Here is a 19,818-nt window from a genome sequence, read left to right on the forward strand (position 1 = left end):
CTAGTATATGTTTCCCTCCAGTGTTCACATGTGAGCAAATTCCTTTTGTGATCCACATTGGTAAAACACAACTGTACAGGGAAGCTGCAAAGGCTACATGCAAGCCCACAGAAAAATAGGAAGTCAGCAGAGAAAGTAATAAAATAAAAAAAATGCATTCCTCAGTTTAAAGAGGAACTATACTCAAAAACAAAGAAACAAAACAAAAACACACTTACCTTCAATCCAGGTTATCCCACAATGACATTATGAATCATTACTCCCGAAGTTTTGCTGTCGAATGCAGCAAAATTCGGTTCAGACAGATAGTGCTTCCTGTCTCTGCTAGCTTGGTCAGAAACCCCTTGCTGGAGGACTATGTGTAATACATAAGAAATATTCCAGGAAGTACTGTCAAAAATGGAACATATGATCACTTACACAGAAGTGCTTTTTTTTAGTTGCTGATGGGGGCTAAAATGAGTACTGTAGGCTTTGACCATCAGGCCTTTATAACAGTCTTTTGGAAAGCCTTTTCTAAAAACAAGGCAAAAAAATAGGTATTACTTTGTTTAGGCTCTGCAAAGACCCCGCCTTTGCAAAATTGTCTTCTAAAACCTCCTATTCATCTGTGTTGTAGTAAATCTAGATAATAATCTAATCTCTAGACTCTCATTGTGAGAATGTAACAAAAAGCTTTTGAACTCTTGGTTGCGTCCCTACCATTCAGTCATTGATACATTGGTAAGTTTAAATTAAATACCATCTGAATGGACCTTTGTATGCATGCGATTTTGACAGAAAATCCTGTAGTGGGCACCTGCTATGGCTATAAAACTTTTTGGCATTTGCCAAATACTGGACACCAATTTTCAAAGGGCATCTAGATTTCCTTGCGTAAGACTTCATGCACACTTGCAGCTTGTGCAAGTGGGAACTAGTAGATATGCGTGAATATGTAACACATGCAGGGCTATTTAAATCCCCCCCATTTCAAGGTGCAGGTTGCTGGATCATCAAATCAAAAAACTACTCCAACTCTGTCCAGTGATATTCTGCGTGTTAGACTTCTTGGATATTCACCTTGATTCCTGTTTTCTGTCTGACTTCAGTTTGTGCGGACATTATTACCTGTTTCCCGCTCTGACATTAATTATTGCCTGTTGCCTGCCCTCCCTGAACACCCTGCTAGCCGTCTTGATGCCGGCCTGTTGGCTTCTATGCCTCCTGCTGACACCAAGTCTACATAATACCAGTTTACCAGCTGTTCCTACACTCAAACCATCCATTCCTCTTCATTCTTGGTGGTGAAAGCCTCCAGGTTTATTGGCCTATCACCCCTTGCAGGGTGCTTTAGTGAAGACTGGATGTCACTGAGATTCCACACCATGGGTAAATAATATTATTAATAAACAGTATTTATATAGCGCCAACATATTACGCAGTGTTGTACATTTAATAGGGTATCCTGTGTCACTTGCTAAAGGGTGAACCCAAAAGGTGACCCTTCCTATTTAAGAGCATTCTTCAATTCATATTTAAATAGACTTTGTTACTGATCATTCTGTCCTCAGTAATTTTAAAGCCATTGCCTTGCCTGTAAGTCAGATAAAGGAATGAAAAAAACATTTGGTACAAGATGGAAAATGTTAACATGCTGACTGGCTAGTCAGGTACAATGCACTGTCCACTTCTAAAACATAATGCAAATAGCATGAACACTAAACACCTGGCCATTTAAGGTTGTTAGTCATCTACAGTGCATTGCATGAGCATTCAGAAAATGCAGCAAGAGAGGTGTAAAGAGAGATGTTTGACTGAGGACAGCAAAATAATAGTATACATAAGGTGAGAGAAATGTAAAGCATTTTATACCTGTTGTTGGAGGTCCTTCCATTGGGTCGCGCGTCATGCCGTCATCTGTCTTCGGGCCGGCGCCCCAGGCGACACCATCTTCTCCACCTCTTCTGGGTTCTTCTTCCTACGTCACCTGCCACAGGCCCGAGATGGGGGTGACGTAGTTTGGGAGGAAAACTTGCCAATCTCACTTCGCATGCATTAGATCAGCTTTTTTTCCCTTTTGACAAAAGGGTTCCTTGTGCGCATGCCCAAGGTGCCCGAGCACCTTGAGCATGCACAGATAAAGCACCTAAGCACCTCTCCGAATGCGTGACATAGGTATCCCAGGAGGCTTTGCGCTCCCATTAATTCTCGATCGTCTAGGCCAGGCATGTCCAAAGTCCAGCCCAGGGGCCAATTGTGGTCTTTGTTCAGATTTCCACCAGCCCACAGCCTCTGTCATAAAATCAATAATATGCAGCCCGCTAGCACTGTTGACCACAGTATAAAATACACGTGTACAAAAAAGCTATTTTATATTTCATTAGAGTTGATCAACCACCTTGCAATTATCGGCCCACTACTCAGCGGGCATAATCGGCAGGACGGGAGTCCCCATGTGTGCACAGGGAATCCTCTACATCATTATAGTGGGTGTAAGGACCTGGAAGGACCATGCACACTCTGATTCCAGACACCGGACTCCGTGCACAGGGAATCCCTCACTCCACCATGGTGGGAGTGTGCAGGACCCGTGCAGACCACGCCCACACTAACCCTGAGTACGTGTTGAACGGTCGGCCCCCACACATTTCACCTCACCAAATTTGTCCCTCTTTGAAAAACGTTTGGAGACCCCTGGTCTAGGCGATCGAGAATTAAGGGTGCGGTGCTGCACCCTTTTTTTTTTTAAAAAAAAAGGGTGTTGCACTTAAAAAAAAAAAAAAGAAACAAACAGAATTTTTACGTTACATAAAAGGATTGTCTATTCTTTTATGTAAAGTGAAAATTCTGAGTTTAGGATCATCTAGTTTTTACACACTCTGCTATTGCTTAGTGGACATATGGTGAACACACTTCTCATATGTCAATGTTCCTACGACAGACCAGAAAAGGATCTACTAGTGGCTGGTTAAGTTTGGGGAGAATATTTCAGACTCAAGGTCTGACCAATACATTCTGTGTCAGGAGAAGGCCATAAGCACTTCTCCTGTCACCACCTTATGCTTCCTCCTATAGCACAGCATAGTGCAAAGGCTGTGCTTGAACTGTACCAGTTTGAAAAGCAGTCGGTTGATGCTTCTGCAGACGTTGTTATTTGTATGGGGAACAAACCATTTGCAGAAAAAACTGTAGATGTGGATAAATCATTGCCTTCAATGTTTATGTGGTACCCTGACAGATTTTCTTTTTGTGAGTATTTGAGTTTGAGATTGGTAATTATTGTTGTACTTGTATTGTAGTTCTAGTGGAATTTAAGGAGTTCCTCCTCACTCACAGTCCAGATCAGCAGAATGTCATTGGAATGCTAATAATGCTTCATATGCTTTGTGGTGCAGGTAGATAAGTAGCTCTCCTGTAGAGGAAAAATGTGTGAGATCAGCTTTTTTACCCCCAATGTAGAAAAAAAGCTCCTTCTGCGCATGTTGGGGTTGCCTAAAAGGAGCAGCCAGGTGCTAACCTGGATGGGTGATGTGGGTATCCCAGAAGGGTCTGTGCTCCCATCCTTTCTTTATTGCCGTGGTGATAAAGACAGAAGAGTAAGGTGTTCACTTCTTTTTTTTTCAAAAGAAGGTCATTTTTACTTTACATAAAAGGGTTGTGTAATTTTGGGAATTCAGTGGCTGTTTTCAGATCTACGTTATGGGCTTAGTCACTCTAGTGTGTTGCAACAACCCATGAGACATTTTGGTGTGCTGGATTGCCATCGATTTTTATTGTACCTCATACACACCTTGCCACGCATAGCAACAAACTACTGTACACTGCGCTTCTCGTGCTATGTTGAAGAGCCCAACCCATCACAACCCAAATGGTGATATGCTGCCATAGTTGGAACAGGCCCCAAACTGCTGCATGTGAGTGGGTGCCTAAAGTATCACTTCATGAAATACAAGCTTCCCACCTAAATCCAGTCTAATTGGGATAAAAATAATGCTTGAAAATACTGCAAACATTTTAATCACAGAGCTCACACCGCTGTGCTCTGCATAGTATATTTCCCCAACAAAAACATAAAAGAATATTGTTGCTGATCAGAGACATTATGACATAAATGTATCCTTTCCCCTGCCCATCCCCCCAGTAACCTGCTGCCTATCAGCATCTAATGCACACAATACTCACAAAACCATACAAACATTACAACAAAACTGCAAGCAAACTGTGCGTGCAGGAGACTCCTAAATTCCAATTAAATAACAATTGAAGTAGCCCCAATGGCCTTATTGGCTTTCTTACATCACAAAAGGGGAGAGTAAATTACTGTGGAGAGGATATTGTTGTAGCAATCAGTGAAGACTGGATATAGGGGACACCAGCTTATAGATAGGAGTTTTTTCTTAGCAGAGTGCATCACTGTATCAGTGTGTAACTCCCCCAACCCCTTCAGCTTCCTCCTTGTCTTTAGCTACCAACTCACACGCTACGTATTGTTGATATGTTGCTTAGCAACGACGGCCAGCGTGCTCCGTTGTTCCTGTGGCAACGGACGTAAACATCAGGAAAAGACTACAAACGTGAAAACTTTTCTAACATTGCTCACCTGTAAACCTCCGGGTGCACTTCATATAGAAAACCTCCCTGTTTCACAGACAGTTCTCAAAGATGGTGATCGAGACTTGCAACGTGAAGGCTACTCAGTCTGAGCATTCCAAGATGAAAGGCAACACATCTTCCTCTGAAGGGTTCACAGTTAAAGCTATGATGAAGAATTCAATTGTAAGTGGTAAATTCTGTGTTTTCAAAAATTTTGGAACAAATTCAAAATAATTATGGGAGAGGATGATTTTCAGCTGTTCTGATAAAACAGGTGTAGGAAGTCAGAAGAAACCTGTAAATTAATAGAACATAAGGGTAGCACAACATAAAGGTTCATGTTGTTAAATGTATTAGATACAAAAATGCCATTAGGACTCATTCAAACAAGCGTGGTGCATAGACGCACACGTTTCCATGGAAATTGTAATATCACGCCACCCACCATACCCACACACTCCAGCGCGATGCACACCCATTCTATGCTTTTTATACACACACGTGTAATGTGCTGAATTCACTGCCCATGTATGTATTGCAATGTGGGTGGCAGTGCATGTGAGTTCTATATAACCCCATCAATCAGATGTTTTAATGTGTTAAAAATGCTCTGAAACGTCTGTAAAAAAAATAGCTAAGATTGGAGCGAATGAGTCCGTTGGTTGTGCGGACGGCAGGAGGCAGCTGTGTTTTCTAGCAGTATTCCAGGGGCTCCATATAGTTTCTGAGAGGTATTTTCCCCCTCTGCCACCCTATAGACTTCAATTGAAAGAGAGTACAACCTGGAAATCCAGGTGTGCTTGGAAAGACAGCCAGGTGCATTGGTAAGCCAGATGTGATTGGAAGGGCAGCTGGGTGCATTGGTGGCTTACATGTGACTGAAAAGGCAGACAGGTGAATTGGTAGGACAGATGAGGATCAAGGAGCAGCCAGGTGCAGTGGTAGGTCAGATGTGGTCGGAATGGCAGACAGGTGCATTGGTAGGGTATAAGAGAAACAAGGAGCAGCCAGGTGCATTGCTAGCCCAGATTTGGACCACAAAGCAGCCAGGCGCATTGTTAGCCCTAATATTGTTAGAAAGTATGGTGCATTTGTAGGCCAGGGGTTGATATAATAGGGGTCTGGGAGGGGGGCTTATTTGATATCTGGAAGCTACCTTGAACAAGTGGGTCACCAGATGTTTTAGATTGTAAGCTCTTATAGGCAGGATTCTTTACTCCTCCTGTGTCATTGTTTGTATCTGTTTGTCATTTGCAATTAGTTAATATAAAGCACTACATATTATGTTGGTGCTTTTGAATACAGTTTTTTAATAATAATAAATAATAATAATAATAATAATAACATATCCACAGTGGGGACACAGACAGCAATATAAACTTGTATTGTACAGTGCTGCATAATATGTTGGTGCTATATAAATGCTGTTTATTATTATTAATAATAATAATAATAATAATAATAATATTTATAATAATAATGTCTGCCCACCAACACCTTGCAAATGAGTACAAATGGACACCAGCACATCTGTGGGTACAGTAAGTAAAAAGAAGTGATGTCATTCCCCTTTCTTTCACCAGCTCAACTTCCTGTTAAAATAATGGGGGAAAAAAAGAAACTTTTAAAAAAGCCCAAAACAGATATGTAAGCCTTTGCAAACGTCTATATAGAGATTTGCACTTTATTATTGTTATTATTCTTAATAATATTGTTAGAAAACTGCATTTAAAAGCACCAACATTTTTTGTAAAAAAATTTTTAAAAAAATGGTTGGTAAGTATTAAGTAGTAAAGAGTAAGCCTAGCATGTGTGACAACACATTAGGAGCATGTTTCTAGGTCCATCTGGCATAAAGGAACAGGCACCTGCTAACTTTCTAGAAAATTTCAATACTCAAAACCAGTCTCCACCTGAATTTTTTTGAGAATAATTTTACTAAAGTGAAATGGAGCTAATAAAATTTCCCATCACTTTGAATGATCCTAATCCTTGATATGGGTAAACCTGTTTCCAGTTTTTAAGGGATCCTACTGGTTTAGAACAAAAGAGGTTGCCATTGGCTTTTTTCAAGGTGCATCTTTTTCCTAAGATTTTGCATAAATTGTATAGCATTGGCCGGTTTTGTAGCTTTAATTGCTGGATAATAATAGAAGTAGACTCACATCACTACTCTATAAAGCCAATGTAAATCATACAGTGTATTATATTTCTGTAATAAACTGTTCTTCCAGTTTCATGTACCTTAATGTTTCCAAATTGTGAAAGAAGTATAAAACCATTATGTATAGGTCTTACCATAGTAAAATTTAATTATTTAATTTATCATTCCAGAAAGCAAAGCTTTGATACTAGTAATTTGTAAAAAAATCTGAGTGTTTGAATTTATTTTAATTCATCATTCTGCATTTGGCTGCAGGCTTTTCTGTGAAGGAAGTGCTTGACATTTCTATGAAGTAGTAATGGTGGGTTCTAAATAGACGTTACCGTACTGGTCATACAACACAGCAAATGTCAAAAGAAGTTCACTCAGTTCCAAACACATAAATGATGAATCATTTTTCAACCAGAAAATATGGTAGTTATAACTCTTTAAAATACACAAGATCATGTGTGTACAGTGTTATTATATCAGATTTATTGCAATATAGAATGTTAATACCCTTTTCAGAATGTGAATCATAGATCTGTGTGTATACCACTTTTGTGTCAGTATATTGTTTACTACATCTCAGAGGACAACACAATTTAGATATATTTATTTAATAGGGCTTGTGTAATAAACAGAATAAATAATATATTGTCATTCTAGTCTAAAGAGGCATAAAACAAAAGGATCTCTCTGCAAGTAAATAATCATAAAATGGTAACTTTCCTATTTTTTCCCAGCATTTAAATCCATTTAATGCATATCAGTTACATTTTTTGTAGCACATGGACCAATATAGCATAGGATTATTTGTAGAGGAAACAAGAATAAACGTAGAGCTTGGACTGTTGCTTTAAAAAAACCTTGAGCTACATACATACATACATACATACATACATCTTACCAGTATGTTATGGTGATTACATCAAGAGGTTAGTCAAATAATAGACCTTATTCATTTTTTAATTGTATTATAGTATTATAATCTTCTTTATCCAAGAAAATACAATTTAAAAAGCTCACATAAAGCTAAAAGATTAATTTACTTAGAGCACCACTGGTGGTCCACAAGCAAATTTTGGGGGTCCGCGGCTCTGGTCAGTGCACCCCTGAGCGGGGTCAGGAGAAGGACCCCACTGGGGGGACGCACAGGCCAGAAGCGCGGACCATGTAACCCAAGCAGTTCCTAGGCTCAGGGAGGTGGGCGGTCTGTGTCTCTGCACACAACCCGCCCACTGTCCCATTGCAGGCTCAGATCTGATCGGAGAGTGGGCGGGGTTATGTCATAATGATGTCACTCTGGGGGAGGGTTATCCCCCTTTGAGTGACACCCGGCTCCCCACGTATGCACGGTCGGGAGCCAGTGATTTTAGTGGCCTGCGGACCTGAAAAGGTTGGGGACCGCTGACTTAGAGGATGTGTTATAAAATAGTGCATTTGACATGTCCATATTTGATATTTGTTTTCATATGATATATGGTCTCTGTTTATTATTACCTATGTAACAGCTTTGTTCTGTTCATACAATAAAATATTTGTGATTACATGATCTCTTTTTTGGTGATTAGTAATAGGAGACTGTAAGAGAGTTAACCTATTTTAATAAATATTTTTTCATTTTTCATATTTTCATTTTGTCCATTTTAGTATGGCTAATCTTTCCTGGTTTACAAAAGCTCCAACTAAAAAGACCAGGCATTTTTTTTTCTGTGTTACCACAGACTGATTTTCTGAATGCATTTTCTTCACTTTGCACAGCTGATTAAGGTCAAAGCAGGTAGGATGCATCGCAGTACAGAATACACTACAGTTCTGAGAGCATATTCCTAAAGTTTATTTTTTAGTTTTTAATTAGTTTTCACTGTGGTTGTTTCCAAAATGAAACACAGGGATCAATAAAAAATATTTGTTTAAGCTATTGTGAGGTAGACCCTCTGACAAGTGTTTATTGGTGTGTGTCCCTCTTGAGAAGTTTCCTCTTACTCCCTCTATCCAGGTGAATGGCAGCATACGTATTTTGTGGCATATTGGAGCAAATTGGTGGTAAATAATAAAAGTTGGCAAAATGCCACTACAAGTTTCAAATGCATAAGGCGGATTACTATTTGATAGTCAATTCATGTAGACATCAAAAAAGGAGCTAAGCAACAAACTGAACTGGACTATTTGTAAAGCCTAAAGGAATAGTAACAACCTTAGGGTTCTGGTTAAATTGTGAACTTGGTCACTTGATAAGGTTGCTGGATGACAAGTTGCAAGCAAGCAAGCAATATCTGTTATGTACATTATTTGGGTTCCTGATGAAATAGTTACTTGAACATGGTGGTCTCCAAGTAATGCTGCTTGTGTTTCTCGATGGTTGACAGGCTTTATTCATCTTGATGATGAATGGAGTTGTCATTTACACGCAGCAGGAGAAAACACACTAATGGACGTTGGTGATACTAAAATGCATAGAAATGTTCCATGTGCATGCTGATGTCCAATAATGTGCCTGTCAAACATGCAGAAATGCACATGGGAGTAGCAGGCAATGAGCTGCACCTGAATAAACTTATCACCTATGAACCATCCCTTTCTTCAGCTTTGAAGACCCATCATATTACCAATTAAAAGTTTATTCAAGTAAATATCAGTCAGTAAAAATGTAAATTGTTTAATATGAAAGAGTATTTTTTGTTTTTTAACCTTAACATTTTTGGTTTATCAATTCCATATATTATTACTGTTCTACAAGCACCAAATAAATTCAGTAGTAGGTTACAAATGCAATCAAGGGAATAAACATGTTTTAACCCTTCTCTACACTATCTAAAGGTACATTTACATACACTTTAACAAAGCTTTCAGCGAGTATCTGGATAGGTCAATGAGTGATACATTGCAGCTTTCCTCCTTAAGGCTATAACTGTTTAAGTTATGCTTTATGTGTACTGCAGTGGGAATGGAACAGGAATGTGACTCATTATTTGCATGATCTGGAAAGTGGGCCCTAAGGTTGTAACTTTTCTGGGCAGAGTTGTTGGGAATTCTAAGCCTGTAGAATCATAAGCTTAGGTCTTCCCATAACACCAGCTCAAATTTCTCATTGCTGGGGGATCTGGTGTATCCAAGTAACACTGGGTTAAAAAACAGACCCTGGCAGGAAGGCACTAGCATCCCATTGATGTATTTTTAGACCGAATGTTCAAGAATGTAATAATGTGATAGTCTCCAGCATGACCCATTCTTTGAGGAACAGAATGATCTGCCTCCTAATCTTCTCCCTTCTTTTAATGCCAACTGGCTTATCAGAAAAGCCATGTGAACATTGTAGGACAGAATTAGTTATGTTGGAGGGTTTGTAATATTCAGCGGGGTAAAATTAGCAAATTAGAGGATTCTATATTATTGTAAGACAATCCTTTTGACTAACAAAATTGTAATGGAAAAAAACAGTTAGTTTACTTTTAATCAAAGTATTTGATTTTTGCATTTTATGATTATTAAAAGGTACATTTTAATAAATATTGAATAAAAATACATTTCTAATGGAGAAAAATGCAGGTATATGCATGTTTAAAGTAAGTCCATGTATGTGTAAATGTGCAGAATTTACATGTCATACCTGTGCAGTAAAAGGAAATAGTCCAACAAAGAATATATTGACAAAAATGATTGCACAAGTATAATTCCTCTGGTTTACTGTATTGTATGTTTAATTAGTGGTGTACCAGCTGTCAGAATCATTGCCAGAAGCTGCAATAGATTATTGATGCTGATAATAGAATGACAGTGTCTATGCTGATGTACTATAGAAATGATGGTGGCTGGCCAGACGGAGTATAACTGAGCAGATAAAGGGAAACCAAATCTGGATAAATGTAGTTTTCACACTACTACCATTATTTACCATACAAGCATTTAAATAACCATTTTTTGAATGAATTATTTTCTACATTTTGTCAATCTGCTGATTAAAATGATATCACAGAAATGTGACTTATATGTAACATTGTGGAACTGTAAAGCCTGTCCATTTGACTTTAGAAGAACTTTTTTTTCAAAGCTACACTGCAACACATACAGATCAAAATTGAAGAATAAAGTGGGATAAAATCTGGTAGGTTTGGGGAGAACACAAACTAGGACTATGGCTCCTTTTGAACAGTTTTGTGATCTCTAAAAATCTGAATAGCTGCTGTGCAGCCATGTCATTAATTTTTTTAGTAAGCCCCTAAAGGAAAATATTGCAACCTGCTTGCTGTTGGACAACACATCGTTGCTATGACCTTCATGTTAAGTTTTGCAAAAACGTATACATGTTTAAAATATGCAGTGGAGCCAGAGGTGTCTTATTTTTTCTGCCTATGCTGTAGTGCAAGTCAATAATTGGAAAACAAACATGATTTTGTTTAGCAGTTCATTTGAATGGTGCTCCACTTGCTTTGGAGTTTGATTTGGTTTTGATGTAGAAGAAAAATTGCAGAATTTGAGTCTATAATCCTAATTGAATCTGTTTCTGCATACTAAATTTATATACCTTCTTCATAGTACACACATTAGGATTTCTCCTACAAAGCCTGATTGTCTATCTGTGTGATATGTGTTCTGTATTTCAGTGAAAAATTAATTAACAGTATTCAATAAATAAAAAAAGAAGACAAAGTAAGACTAGTAGGATTTTATATATTAGCATATTTAGTAGTTTCTCCTTGGGGCAAGATACCAGTTGTTATTTATGTTTCTGTCTTTTGTAATAAGTTACTTTACATTACCAATGTTTCATTTGCAAACAGCTTTTTTTTCTCGGTTTGCTAAAACCCTTCTATGTATTTTCCATTAAAGATGTCACTTGCCAAAAGCTGTCATAAATCCACAGTCAGTCAAATTTATCAGAGTGCTTCTATAAATACTGTTACAATACACCTTGTCTTTAATTAATAAATTTGAGTGAGGTACATCTGACCTTGGTTGATAAATTGGTCCATTGGATTCTTTTTTTGTTTTTTTCCCTCATGGTGGGAAGAATCATCTTAAACCTCATTAGTGGCTTTAGACATTAATCTTTAAAAGACATGTATTTCATGGAGGAAAATATATTATATTTTAGATGATGCATATGGCATAGATTTGGAAGTGTAGTTGTTATTTTAGTTTGGAGTATATGCATATGTCTTTCTGCATGTCTGTTCTGTTTGTTTTCTTACATCAGATGCTTAAACCTCTTCTTAAGACAGACATCAGCCGTTTTCAACTTTCAAAATTACAAGTCTAACCTAAGAGGGAGAAACTCAAAGTGAATAAACAAAATTTAATAAAGTTAGTTAAATGTATTTAGTCTCATCTGTGCATCCTTCTGGTCCTGAAATTCCTCCTTTGTTATCATGTGGTAAATTTCCATGCCTTTTGGGTTAAATGCTACTAGTGGAGGTGATCCCCACTTACCATAATTTTGTCCAATCATAGTGCTCTTATTGGTTACTAAGGCTTTCTCACTGGTCAGGGGAATTATAGGTGGGAGCTTAGCCACAGGAAATTTAGTTTTGTGAAACTAGGATGAGAGAAGTCAAAGTTGTTGTAAAGGCTAAATGCATGGTAATGACGGGTACTTTTTGTTCCAATCTATTATTTAGGACTTTATCTACTCAAAAAAACTGTACATATCTACTCTAAAAAACTGTGCTGATGAAACTGACCTCTTCTTTTTCATGGCTCCCATGCTGATTCAATGGCTGTTAGTGCAGTTAGTTTTTAAAGAAATTTGTATATATTTTTGAAATGCATGAATGGGCAGATGTCATTCTGGATGAGTGCACATTTTATTCAAATTGCTATCACATGCAAATTTGCATAGGTAATGTATTTGGAATACTGAGCATCCATGATTGAATAAACTGAAATTCAATAAAGGAAAGCTGGCCAAAGACAGTTTAGGCTGTGAATGAAATTATTGAATAATGTTGGGCAGGAAATATTCAGTTTGAACACTTCCTTACTGATTAGAAATACCAGAATCTGAAATCTGTGATCCAATTTTCTTTTTTTTTTCTCCTTTCACTAATAAAGGGAACAATACATAGGGGCATATGTAGCAGGAACAGCTTTGGGCATGGGCATTTTAAAAGCCATGAGAGCTTGGGCATGTGAAAAGTCACATTTCTGGCTCCCCACTATTTATGGAGCTTTCTTTGCTTCATAAACAAGGTGCGCAGCCTCATTGTACACTCTGTTCCCTACCTAACACATACATATACATATAAAAAAAGAGTACCCAATTGCACAATTTATCTTTTTCTATATGAATGATTAGTAGTGAAGGACGTCCTGACAACCTAGGCTTTTTTCAATTTCTAATTTTACAAATTGTAACATTTCTTAACTTCCTTTATCTTGGTATATACAATACACTTTTGAGTTACTCTGCTCCAGTCTTTTTCTTAACATTACCTTGTGTTAACAGAAAAAGTTTATGGAATATCTGTTTTTTCAGGTAGTTATCAACAGTTCGTGAGACAATACAAGTCATGTGTTTCTATTTGCTGACATATATAACAGTTGTATGGGGAATTAATAAAAATATAACTGTCTGAAAAAAGATGAAATGACAAAGATAATAAATCAGTCTCAATATGCTTCTGCCTGTCCGTTTCAAAAATGACAGATCTTTTAGCATTTTGAATTTAAGTCACAAACTGATGGATATCATAGAATAAACCATTAGCTTAAATAAATTGATTTAAAGTTACTGCAGTACACATTTAAATGTCTTCGATCAGAATAAGGGCTGTGCAGTGAATACTAAAATGAATATGTTTAAAATATTTCTGACCATGCTAAATATATTTGAAAATATGACATCTGATTTGTGTATTTTCAAATAAAGATACATAATGTGAATGAACAATGATCATAGCAGGGTATTGATCCGAGTATCAGTTAATATTGTAGAAATATAAAGAACTGTGTGTAATTCTCAGTTGTATCAAGATACTATAAACATGCATATTAAAGTAACGCTTCACTGCATTTAGGCCCATATGACCATTTTTTTTAGCAAGGAAAGAATACTATCTGTCCCTCTATGGTTTAGTACCTCTTTGTAAGTTGGGCTTGACTATCTTTGACTCCATGATTGGTTCCACCAATGCATCCCCCCATCTAAAGAAAGCATCTTTGATAGTTGAGGTCTCGCTTGACAGGGATATAGCAGGGAATCTGTAGCATTTACACTTAGACAAAACTGTTACTTTTAAAGTTTAAAAAGGATTACATACTAAACTTTAAATTATTGTCGGTGGGGTAAGTTGGGGCTATGTATTATATAGAATACAGGCATGTACATAAGAGCTATCACATGGTATCTGCTTGATACCCAAGTTTTAACATTCAGTGCCAAGTTATATAAACATTTTCTCTTCATAGTCTCCTGTTTATTAAAAAAATATCAGATGGGTATGAATACCTTTTTATAACTCCTTGCATATTAAGGATTCTGACTTCCATGGAGGTTCCTAGATGCAACATTATGCTGATAAATAGATGTGAGCAGAACACAGATAATGCAGAAATATATAAGACAATGTACAAAGGCCACAGGTTTATATCAGATTTATATACATATTAATATTCATATTATAGCAACAGGTTTGTCAGATCAGAAGCAAATGAGATATACCAAGCAAAAACACCCATGTTTTCTTTCAGGTTTACTAAAAAAGTTACACAAAAATATGCAGAATTTCCTAGTGAAAGCTTCGTTTTTTGCATTTAAGTCCAACCAAAGATACTTATATACACAAGGTGGCAGAATATCCCAAAACATTGGGGACTTATTGGTGCCTGCACCAGATGATTATAATGGGGTTAATTTTATTGAAGGAGTTTAGGCTGTTTACTCAATTAATTTACAATCCCATTGCAAGGCATAAGTCACTTAGCTTAAAATATGTGATAAAAATTCACTTTCCAAAGAATATCTAATCACATACAAAAAAAGGAAAAAAAACTAGGGTTTTTGTTTGTGCATGATTGTATATTTAGTCAGTAAAGCTTCATCTCATTCATTAAGCTCAGTAAAATATCCCCTTGCAAGGGGAACATTCACTTTTAGTATTAAAAATAATAGTTCCAGTTTTTTCCAGTTCTCTTTCACTAATGTCCAAGAGTTGTATCAGACCGGTGATTCTGCCCCTGGTGGCACATTGTGAGCTGGGGAATCATCTAGGCCAGGGGTCAGCAACCTTTACTATCAAAAGAGCCATTTTGCCTCCTCTTCCACTAAAGAAAAATAGTCTGGAGCCGCAAAACATAACACAGTTTATAAACTTTTAAAAGTTTTAATATTTTTTTAATTTTACCTGTTACAACAAGTGTGCATGTGTAGGCCTACTTTGAAATAAATTAAACACTGAACTATGCCCCTAGAAGCCTCCAGCTTCTAACGTATCATCCTGTTACATTAGAAGCTGGAGGCTTCTAACGTAACAGGGTAGATTTTTTTGATGGGCAGAGTTCTTTATGTTCTGACGATGCCTTAGCGATGAAATTTTAAGGGGTGTTAGCCACAGGTGTCCCTCATTTACAGCTTTAATTTTGTTCACCTGTACCCCCCAATCTTGAGTAATTGGGATTCAGGTGCTAAAAGCCTCCAGCAATGTGTAACAGGGTAGATTATTTTAATGGGCAGAGTTCTTTATTTTCTGACGATGCCTTAGCGATTCAATTGTAGGTGGTGTTAGCCATAAGTGTCCCCCATTTGCACCTCTATTTTAGTCACCTGTACCGCCTCCCCCCGTTCCAGAGAAATTGGGGTTCAGATGCTAGATGCTTCCAGCAATGTGTAACAGGGTAGATTTTTTTGGTAGGCAGAGTTTTTATGAATTTTTAGGAGGTGTTAGCCACAGGTGTCCCGTACTTGCACCTCAAATTTTTTTCACCTGTACCCCCGTTTCCAGATAAATTGGGTTTTAGGTGCTAGAAGCCTCCAACAATGTGTAACAGGGTAGGGGTCTTTTGATGGGTGGAGTTTTTAGGAGGTGTTAGCCACAGGTGTCCCCTACTTGCACCTCTAATTTTGTTCACCTGTACCCCCTTCCTGTTCCAGAGAAATTGGGGTTCAGGTGCCTCCAGCAATGTGTAACGGTAGATTTTTTTGATGGGCAGAGTTCTTTATGTTCTGATGATAGCCTAACAATTAAATTTTAGGGGGTGTTAGTCACAGGTGTCCCCCACTTGCACCTAAATTTTTGGTTTTGTACATCTCCCCATTCCAGAGGAATTGGGGTTCAAAGGAGGAGGGTCATTGTACATGCCCCGTGGTAGATTTAGTTCACTGGTAGATTTTTTTCATTAGAACACCGGATAGGGAATCCCCCTCCTCCGCAGTGTCTTGGGAGGAAGGGGATCCCCCATCAGAGATCTCCCCGCTGCAGCCGAAGGGAGCCACAACAAGGAGGCTGAAGAGCCGCATGCAGCTCCGGAGCCGCAGGTTGCAGACCCCTGATCTAGGCAAAACAACTATTGCCTTTAATGTAAATATTCTCTTGCTGGCCTAGAATTCTGTAGAATTTCACACTCAAAAAAAATAAAGGCAGATGCACTTTGGGAATATATAACGAGTGCCAAGCCTAAAACAATAGTCTAATCAAAAAGAAAAGAGAAAAAAGGCTCTTTTTAGGGCACCTAGGATTGTATAGAAACAGTTTACATTTTGAGTTCAACAAATCATTAAAAGCCTAAAACAGAGTTTATAAAGAAATAAACTAAGTCTATATAACACTATAGCATATAACACTCTATATAACACTATAGTCTATAGAATATAAAAAATTGACTAGAAAGGTTGTTCACAAAAAAATCCCACTTGGAGGCGTGGATTGAAGAAGGGTGTTATACTGTATCCTAAACCTAACGCGTTTTGCCCGCAAGAGGCTTTATCAGGGGATCCCTGAATAACCTCTCTGGGACTATAAAGGTCAAAAAAACATTAAATTAGATTCCAGATAATCATTGGGATAAATAATTAATAAGTTCAACAACATGATACATGATAACATCATAATTAGTAAATGCAAGCAATCTTCTGTGTATTATATTATGCAACACATAGAATACAAGGCATTAAATAATAGCGATATAGGAATCTAGGTTTCCAGTTGAGAATACAATAATAGAAAAAAACATTTATGCTAAAAGCTTGAATGTCAGGACAATAGATGTTTGTTTTTATATACAACTGGGTGAACCCATGCAGGGGTTAATTTTTTTCTCCTCTCTCCATGTATTCAGGAGGAGTAGTTTATTCTATTTCCTCTGCACTTCCGCCATCCGGTGGGCAGAAGTGATGTATCACATTCTTCAACTCTCAATGACCTACTTCCTCCGCACTTCCGCCGTCCATGGTTTCATGGCTTAATTTCCTCTTCCTTCTTTTTCCTTTTTTCATATATATAAGGGCGTATTGTGAGCAGCACTACTCCTGCCTATGTGGAGGTCTGCTGACAGGCTGCCCCTTTTCCTCTTCGTAATTTTTAAAAGTAAGTCTTGTTATCAACTTTTCTTCCTATGATGCTATTTATCATTCTCCTTCTTTGGTCCTTTTAACCACATTGAATATTTAATATTTTCCTTACATCTTGGTTCATTTATTTATTTTTCTTTAATGGTTTCCAATTGCCTCTTTTAATTTTTAGGCAAAACCAGCTGGGTGTTTTAACTACTAACATCTGTTCTCGGATACATCCCTCCTTCCATTCAAGTTATAACCACCAGAAATATGTACTTTGGTAATCAGAAGAAATGTAGTTTAGGGAGGCATATTTGGGCTGCTTTCATTAAGTAGCAACACTAAAGTCTCATCTCTTTAGAAAAATCTAACTGCTGATAAGCACTAGATATTTCATTACCTTTTACATTACCACTTTTTGCACTCAATATGGCCTGAACTCTCAATCAGGAGGGTAAAACAAATTATCACATTTACTGTCTTGCTACCATCTAGGAATACCTCCTGTTAATGATCTTCTCTATGCTCCTATACAAAAATTTCTGTGAGCCCCTATCACAAAACAAACATCACAAAATACTTTTCAGTTAAATGTAAGCGTCAATCATTTTTCTCTGACATGGTTGAAACCTTGCAAGAACTTTATTGATAGTTTTATTTCCCTGACATGTTTTTTAAGGCAGTCAGCATCTACTTCAACCCATTTAGGTTATTTCAGTGGTTTCAACAGTGAAGGTTGTGCATTCATATGTAAGTACATTACATATGAATGCACAATCATTTTAATTAAGCAAGTTTACATACCATCTATTGTCCGGACATTAAAGCTTTTATTATAAATGTTTTTTTCTATTATTTTATTTTCAACTGAAAACCTAGATTCCTATATTTCTAATATTTTATGTCTTGTATTCTATGTGATGCATAATATAATTCACAGAGGATTGTTTGCATTTACTTACTTACTATGATGTTATCGTGTATCATGTTGTTGACATTATTAATTATTTATACCACTGATTATCTCCAATCTAATTTAATGTTTATATGACCTTTATAGTCCCAGAGGTGTTATTCAGAGATCCCCTGATGAAGCCCCTTGCGGGCGAAACGCATTGTGTTTAGGATACAGTAAAACACCCTTCTTCAATCCATGCCTCCAAGTGGGATTTTTTTGTGAACAACCTTTCAAGTCAAAGCGTTACCTTTGTAATCCAGAGCTTTATTTAAATATTTCTAAAGATATATTCTTTCCTGTTGCAGTTATTTTTTTTTATCAAGAATGGATTCCTGTTGTTTAATGTTTCTCAAAGGTACATAAAATTTCTGCTTGTCTGTGAATATACACCAATATTTTGTCTATATTATAATAAAAACTGTAATATTTCATGTTGAGGTTAGGTTTGTAGGTTATAGGTTTGTTTTTTAGTTTTTACCCACAAGCTATAAGTAAAGGTTTCTTTTTTGAAAGCAAAGTTTTGTGTTTTTTTGTATGCATGAAAAAGAACAGAAACATTTGAACTTCTTTTTATGACCAAACAATCAGAAAACCATTCAACCGTTCATGTTCAACGGCTGTTCTTCCATCCTGTCCCATGAGAATTCATATCAACTGTCATGAAATGTTGAACGAGCTGAAACCATACAGTTCCACCCTAACTAGTAGAAATACATATGCTGCAAAAGTTATAATGGACAGCACTTTGAAATATTTAAGCTTAAAATATTATGTACAAAGAACTGTTAACTTTGGATGTAAACATTTTATGTAAAAGGACTAAGAGTATTTACAAGTATGTATGTAGCAGTACCCATACATTTATATATTTTTTTTTAATTTTATATTTATTTAATTTTACTTTGCTGTCAGTTGCTGCTTGTCAGATTCTGTGTTAAAAGGGGACCAAAGCGTCATGCTTGGGGAAGAACTTACTAAAGTTGGATTTCAGAGAAACCATAAAATTGAAAAATTGCTTTTGCTCTACTGTCATTATCTCTTAACACCTTTCTATGCTAATCTGTGAAATAAATAAAAAATCTGAAAAAAAAGTTGATGAACTTTTACCCGCTCGATATTCAGGTACCTTTTTTATATTAGAAGTTTATGTCAACAATATTGCTCATGTTGGGGTTGATTTACTTAATGAATAAAGTCTGTTCTCTTATCCTATTAAATATTTTTCTCCCAAATATTTTTTCACTTATGATGGATAGTTCAAGTCAGGAAAGCCCTATGTTCACTAACCTAAGCATAATATTCTTTGCAAAGTGAATATTTACTTTGCTAAGTGAATAGCCTTTCCTTAGTTAAAAAAAAAAAAAAAAAAACATTGGGAGACATTTAGGCTTACATGTCACCTGATACTACAATGAAAGTTCATCTTGAGTGGAAATCTAGCATAAGCAAAGGTTTCTAAAGATGCTGTTTTTCCTAAACAACTGACAATTAGTGACAGCTACTGTTTACTATGAGGGATGACGCAGCAAGGTGCCCCAACCCATCATCCCCTCCTAATGGAGCAGAACAGTGCCCTGTGCTGTGCTTGTTTGTTCCTTCTGATGCCCAAGATGCTTGTTAGCAATTGTTTTGTGCAAACATGTTAGTGCA

The 19,818-nt window shown here is 37.0% G+C and overlaps 1 protein-coding gene and 1 long non-coding RNA gene across 2 annotated transcripts in view; both read left to right on the forward strand.

Annotated features, from left to right (window-relative positions):
• Positions 1-4,528: 4,528 nt before the first annotated feature.
• The window catches only part of PACRG (parkin coregulated), a 364,259-nt gene continuing 348,969 nt past the window's right edge, over positions 4,529-19,818 (forward strand). The window contains exon 1 of the mRNA XM_072409061.1: positions 4,529-4,758. Coding sequence (XP_072265162.1) covers positions 4,645-4,758 — 114 coding nt within the window. The 5' untranslated portion in view covers positions 4,529-4,644. The remainder of the gene's footprint in view (positions 4,759-19,818) is intronic.
• LOC140329036 (uncharacterized) lies at positions 17,109-18,685 on the forward strand. Its single transcript, XR_011920389.1, has 2 exons — positions 17,109-17,241; positions 18,271-18,685. It is a non-coding gene; the product is annotated as an uncharacterized lncRNA (long non-coding RNA).

Source organism: Pyxicephalus adspersus, chromosome 4 (assembly GCF_032062135.1).
Source record: "Pyxicephalus adspersus chromosome 4, UCB_Pads_2.0, whole genome shotgun sequence".
NCBI lineage: Eukaryota > Metazoa > Chordata > Amphibia > Anura > Pyxicephalidae > Pyxicephalus > Pyxicephalus adspersus.